Raw genomic sequence first — 7,139 nt, forward strand, 5'->3', positions numbered from 1 at the left:
GATCTTCGTCGTTGTATGATGAATCTCCATGAAGTCCTTGAGCTCAACTACACTTTTCTATCCTAGTCTGAGACTTAGCTATGTAGGCTAGAAATCAAGACTTATAGTTTTGATCACTAACATTGACAAACATGCTTGAGACAGCAACGCATGCGAGGTTGACCGAGCTATGCTCTAACACTCTCAACGACGCTGCTGAAGCTGATTTTCTCCTTCATGGGTTTGTTAAACCAGCCAAGGTAAGTTCTACTTGTTTGGGTCCTTCAACTGAGGTTGAGCTCATTGGAACTGAAGTAACCAGTCCTCAGCAGTACATTAGTAACGTTATAGTTCTTTCCACGGATCTTCTAAATTCTATGTTGCAAAGGCAGTTTACTACTGTTTCAAGTATCCCGCATAAGTGCAGGCTTGTTTTCTCGCGTGAACTGAAGTCTTTCCTCAATAGAATCATCGTCATCCCAGGTAATCTTTCGGCATGGATTCAGCTGTTGCTCCTTCCAATCTTTACATTGTCTCTGTTCCGTCCAAAGAGTTTTGTCGAAGCAAAATCAGGAAATAAGAAGAGGCTGCAGGTTGCTGCCATCAACCATGCATTTGGAATCTTGGAAAGAGACTGGTGGATGCTATGTCTTGGCTCATAAATTGCTACAACAGCCTGTTCATGTTGGTTCTGGGAAGACGGACTTGGATAAAGACAAGAAACAGGGGGATACCAATGTGATGGCCTGCCGGAGAAAGATAGAATGTGGTTACTTTGCAGATGTTATAAGGGGGATTTCCTCTTCTGGGTTAGCTCCTCGCTGTGAGCAAACTTATCTCAACTTGCAAGATAAACATCCGTCTGCGCCTCCACCTGCCATTCCCGTTGATGATATCTTGGCCGACCCTATCACAGTGGATTCTCGTGCTGTGTTGGGAGCCATCAAAAGCTTCCCAAAGGGTACTTCATGTGGGTGTGGTGGTCTTCGGGTTCAACATTTGGTTGATGTAATGAGTGGAGCTGCGGCAGCAGTGCCAGATAATTTGCTTGCTTCGATAACAGGGGTTGTCAACCTTTGGTTGGCTGGTAGATGTCCTGAGATTCTCGATGAGTTCATTGTCAGTGCGCCTCTAACTCCTTTACTTAAACCTGGGGGTGGTATCCGACCTATTGATGTGGGTACGGTTTGGCAAAGATTGGTTTCCAAAGTAGTTGCCTTCTCGGTTGGTAAGGATACGACTTCTTACTTAAGGATTACCAGTTTGGAGTCCGTGTGCCTGCTGGAGGGGAGGTATTTTACACGCTGTAAATTGTTTACTAGAGATGAAGGGGCATTCTGATAAAATGTCAATGTTGCTTTTTGACTTTTCCAATGCTTTTAACATGGTGAGCATATCTCAACTCATCAAGGAAGTTCTCCTACATTGTCCAGGTATTTCTCGCTGGGTAGAATTTTGTTACTTGCGTCCTGCTAAGATTTATTATGACCATTATATTTTGTCGTCTGCACTTGGAGTTCAACAAGGTGACCCCCTTGGTCCCTTGTTGTTTGCATTGACACTTCACCCTCTAGTGAAGTCCATTGCTTCTCGATGCACTCTTGACTTACAAGCTTGGTACCTTGATGATGGTACTATTATTGGTGATACTTTGGAGGTGGCCAAGTCCTTGAACATAATAGAAACCGAAGGACCAAGTAGGGGATTGTATCTTAATGTGAAGAAAACAGAATTCTTTTGGCCTTCTATTGATCCTAGAAGCACGACTGATGGTGTTTTTCCCCTTGATATTGGTAGACCCTCTAATGGTGTTAAACTTCTGGGTGAGCCGATGAGTTTAGATTTGAACTTCATTAACGACATGATGTTGACCAGGGTGAATAAGACTGTTCAACTGATGACGACAATCAAAAAACTCAAAGACCCATAAAGTGAGATGTTATTACTTCGCAATTACACTGGTGTGTCTCGTTTATACTTTGCAATGCGTACTACAAATCCAGAAGCCTTGCAGCCAGCTACTGATCTTTTTGATGATCATTTACTTAAGTACTTACGTTTACCCATTACTGGGGACGGTGATGGTTTTGGTCCTCTACAACAGAGATTAGCTACTTTTCCCATCAAAGACGGTGGTCTTGGCATTTATACCATGGCCGATACTCGTGTCTACTACAACCTTGCTTCTCAGAGTCAGACAACTTAGTGCAGAAGATGATCCTTGGTAACTTATTCTCAGCAAACACATGCCCTGCTCATCAGTTGGTTCTTCAGAAATTCATCCAGGTATGCGGACTACCTTCTTCTTATTGTGTTGATGATACTGCCCCCCCTTCCTTGCACACCCTGGCATTCACTTATTTTGATGCAATCAAGAAGCAAATCCCAGACCAATTTCATATGTCTGCAAGAGATTCCATTTTGTGCCAGTGTAACCGTGTCAAACATGCTCAAGATTATTTATTATCCGTACCTATTAGCGGGATTAACCAGTGCTCGGCCCTAGACAGTTCCGAGTTGTGCTGTGTTATAGACTTGGTATCTCTTTGTTTGCTGAGAATGGTCTATGCTCAAGCTGCAACCGGTCCATGGACATCTTTGTAGACCATGCGCTTCACTGTGCTAAGGTGATACGTATGATCTATGTAGCTTGGTAGCTATTACTATAAAGGCGGAATTCAAAATAATGATAGACGAGAAAACTTAGAAGAACACAGAACACAAAGTAGTAATTCGAAGAAATATATCTTCTCTAGATTATGAACAAGAAAACGATTACAATTCTCTCTTTGTTACGCTCACAATCTTTTCTAACAGTGGATTAACCTTAAATTGTTTGCTAAGCTTGCAAAGAATTTTCGCAAGCTTTCTCTAGGTTTTTTTACCTAATATCTGTGTGTCCTTAGCTGTTAGACAAATCCCTCTATTTATAACCTTCATCGTACTTAGCCGACCAAAGATTTCTATTAGGAATCTATTTCCTAAACTAAGAGTATTGCCTAAAACAAAACTCTTCCCTAACTAGGAATTCTGGCTAAACAAGAATCCCTGCCTAGAGTAGGATTCTTCCCTCAACTTAGCTTGAGGTTAACTAAGTTCCCTAAAGGAGTACGGATACACCTGTATCATGGGTCCCCCTTTTAAGAACTTGAACTCCTGTGAGAGTTAAAAAATGAAGGTTAGGAACTCGAGAGTCCTTTTTTATTTGTTAAACCACTTGGCCTTGCTAGGAACTTGACCTTTACATCCAATCAGGAAAGCTTCCTTCTCTCCTTGTCGTGTTTTAGTCACTTTTCGCTCAAATATGCAGTCTTCCTTGAGTGATTCTTCTCTATCAAACCATAAGTCTTCTACTCGTGGTAAGATCATAGTGTCGCCGTCATCATCAAGTAATGGTGGTTCAAACAACTTCAAGTACTCAGCATTTATAACCGAATACATTCCTAGATAAGGTGGCAGATCCAGAAGAAAGGCATTGTCACCAATCTGGTCGAGTATACGAAATGGTCCATACCTCAATGGCTTAAACTTCTTACCTTCCCCCTTCAGTCGTTCCTTACCTAAATTTAACCATACCAAGTCACCAACACCGAAATTACAAGGCACAAGATGCTTGTCATGCTTTGCTTTGTATCTGTCTTGTGACTTCTTTAATTGTGCTTCAATAGTTACATGAATCTGAGATATTTTCTCCAAGAACTTTATGCCTTTTGTCGTTCACTTCCTTCCTTTCCCCCCATAGAGGTGTCACTAGAAAATACTAGATCAAAAGGGATAGGTGGTAAGTAACCATAAAACGTCTCGAAAGGAGATTTTCCCGAAGAACTGTGAACTGCTCCATTGAAAGAAAACTGTAGATATGGTAAACTCTCATCCCAAATTTTAGGATGCTTAGAATTATATCCCCTTAACATGTGAACCACAGTCCTGTTGACCACTCCTGTTTGTCCGTATGTTTGTGGATGAAAAGTTGTACTCTTCTTCAACCTAGTGTCCATCATCTTCCATAAAGAATCCCAAAAATGACTAAGAAATCGACTATCCCTATCAGAAATAATCGAAGTAGGTAAACTAAAATGCTTCCACACATGCTCAAAGAAGAGCTTTGCTGCACCGACTCCCGTTACCGTCTTTGTACATGGAATTAATGCGATTATCTTGCTGAATCGGTCGACCACAACGAACAAATAATCATGACCAGACTTGGTCTTCGGTAACCCACCAATAAAATCCGTAGAAATACTTTCCCAAGTCCTTGATGGTACTGGTAATGGTAGATATAACCCACGTTTTCTGTTGGAAGGTTTAGATGTGCTGCACAACTTACACCCTCTAACCAACTTAACCACATCATCTTGCATCTTCGGCCAAAAGACATAACGCTGGAGGTTAAGTAAAGTTTTAGTCATCCCAAAGTGTCCAACAACTCGGGAAGTGTATGCCTCTCTCAACCACTGTAAACGATCTCCATCTTCTGGTATGCAAAGTAACTGACCTTTGTATAACAATCCATCTCGGAGTTCATACTCGTTTAGACCACTCTTTACACCTTATAACACCTTCTTAAAGTCTTTGATGGATGTGTATGACTCCACATACTCTTGAGGAACAATTAGCTGAATTCTCATGGACACCATTAATGCTCGAACTGGAGGTCGAGATAACATATCTTCCAACTTGTTTGTTACTCCATTCTTGTACCTGATGAGAATATTGAAAGCCATCAAGTAAGACATCCACTTCATGTGCCGTGCTTTTTGTAGTTTCGTCTGTGCATGTAGATACTCCAATGGTTTGTGATATGAATGTACCACTACTTCTTTACCTAAGAGATACACTCGCCAATGCTTGATACATTGATATAAAACATAAAATTCTTTGTCATAAGGTACGTAATTTTTAATAGCACCTGAGAACAATTATGAATGGTACTCCATTGGTTTACCATCTTGTAACAACACTCCTCCCAATGCATAGTTAGAAGCGTCGGTTTCAACTTCAAAAGTACAATGTAAGTTAGGCAATGCCAACACTGGTGCTTCTGAAATCTTCCTTTTTAGTAACTGAAAAGTGTCTTCATGGGTTTGCTGCCATTCAAACTTTTCCTTAGCTCCCGTCAAACCATGTAATGGTCCTGCAATATTTGAGAAATGCCGTATAAACTTAAGCAAGTAGGTGCAAGACCCTAAGAAACTCCTGATTTCAGTTACGGTACTAGGTCTAGGACACTTAGTGATCACTTCAACCTTCCTTGGATCAATCTTCCGTTTTCCACCACCAACAATGAATCCAAGATATACTAATTCCTCCTTCCCAAACTCACACATCTTTACGTTAGACTTCAGCTGGCCTTCATGTAACACTTTCTCAACGTGAACAAGATGCTCTTCCCAAGTTCTGATGTATATTAGGATATCATCCAAGTAAACAATCACAAAATCTTCTATAAAATGGCATAACAAATCATTCATCAAACGCATAAACGTTGCTGGTGCATTACACAAACCAAAAGGCATCACCAACCATTCGAACAAACCTTGTTTGGTTTTGAAAGCAGTCTTCCATGTATCATGTTCTCGAACTGTCATCTGGTGGTATCCAAATTTGAAATCCAATTTTGTAAAGACTCGAGCTTTTTCCAACTGATCCATCATGTCGTCTATCCTAGGTAGAGGGTAACAATTCTTGATTGTGATTTTGTTTAATGCTCTATAATCAATACACATACGCCAGGCTCCATCTTTCTTTGGTACCAACAACACCGCTGATCCATAAGGTGACGCACTTGGCACTATCATTCCTAATTCTAGAAGTTCCTGGACTTGTTTCTTGATCTCACTGGATTCCTCTACGGTCGTGCGATAAAGACCTACATTAGGTAGAGAACCCTCCCAGATCAATATGATCTCATGCACCACACTCCTCTTTGGAGGTAACCCCGTGAAATCCGAAAATAAATCCTTGTACTTCAACTTCAACCTTTCTAGGTCATCTTCTTGTTGCGCAGACAAGGCTGCCAAACAAATTCTACTCGGCTTCTCCTCAAGAGAACAGATCACAAGGAGAATGAACTTTGTACTAGCATTCACCAAGCGCTTAGCTTTCTCCCTCAAGAGGAGAATATATATTCGAATCACAAAACTTTCGCCATCTTTGGTAAAGGTATCCTTTTGTTCCCTCCTGTGTAGAGTTGCATCTCTATCCCATAGGTATGGACTACCTAGTACTACCTGGCAGACATCCAAAGGAACTACGTCGCATGTAACTTCGTCAATATATGACTCATATAGAGCAAATTTGAACGTGCACTGCCGTGAAACTTGTAAGCCTCCTTCCTTTTTAAGCCATCCTAAAGGATATGGTCTTGGATGTTTGATAGTCTTCAGTCCTAACTTCTGTACCAAAGAATTTGAAAGTAAGTTCTTCTGACTTCCTGGGTCAATAACAACATCAACTAGTGATGTTTTGACTTGCATATTCACTGTGAAGAGTCTATCCCTATGATCATCTTTTGAAGGTCTTTCTTTTGCCCCTGTCATAAGAGAAAGCTTTGAATTGGGTTCTGTTAGTCCGTGGACTTATTTTGGAGTTTGAGCGACTAGTGCTGCCTTCTTGGCTTCTTTCCTCCGCAACCCTTTAGGCCTTAGATGAGGGTTCTTAACCCAACACTTGTCGACTACGTGTGATAAATGCATATTTCACATATATTTGGTGTTAATTCCATGCTAGTATTTGTTGGTTTTCTTGCAAATTATTGTATATTACGCTTGTTTTCTCTTATTTGTGTTTTGTTAGGCGAATCATCCAAAAGAAGTGAATTGGCACTTAATTGTGCAATAAAAGAAGTTATCTACAAGTGGAGAAGGTCCAAAGCCCAATGGAACTTGTTCAAATGGAGGATTTCTAGTCATCATTTTGTAGACAACGAGAATATAAAGACAACGACGAAAGAACGGAGTCATTATGAGTTTGTATGAAGAAGTTATGAGTGAAACGAGAAGTCGAGTTGTCGGTTCTCCAAAATTGACAGTTAAATGGGAAGTACTAAAGGAGGATGCTGGAACTACTAGGCGCAGACACTATCGCTAAGGGAACCCACTGTATTACTAAGGGGGTGTCCATTTTGTTAGGGAGCAGCCGCATTTTGATTACTGATAAAG

At 40.8% G+C, this 7,139-nt stretch overlaps 1 protein-coding gene across 1 annotated transcript; it reads left to right on the plus strand.

Annotated features, from left to right (window-relative positions):
* Nucleotides 1–1,324: 1,324 nt before the first annotated feature.
* On the plus strand, nt 1,325–1,909 carry LOC113334051. Its single transcript, XM_026580398.1, has one exon. The coding sequence runs from the start codon at nt 1,325–1,327 to the stop codon at nt 1,907–1,909; it is 585 nt and encodes a 194-aa protein (XP_026436183.1).
* Nucleotides 1,910–7,139: the final 5,230 nt, after the last annotated feature.

The sequence above is a fragment of the Papaver somniferum genome, unplaced genomic scaffold (assembly GCF_003573695.1).
Source record: "Papaver somniferum cultivar HN1 unplaced genomic scaffold, ASM357369v1 unplaced-scaffold_135, whole genome shotgun sequence".
Lineage (NCBI taxonomy): Eukaryota > Viridiplantae > Streptophyta > Magnoliopsida > Ranunculales > Papaveraceae > Papaver > Papaver somniferum.

Bases quoted from the DNA above. Each gene is read 5' to 3' on its own strand.
- LOC113334051 (XM_026580398.1), top strand. From the start codon at position 1,325: ATGTCAATGTTGCTTTTTGACTTTTCCAATGCTTTTAACATGGTGAGC.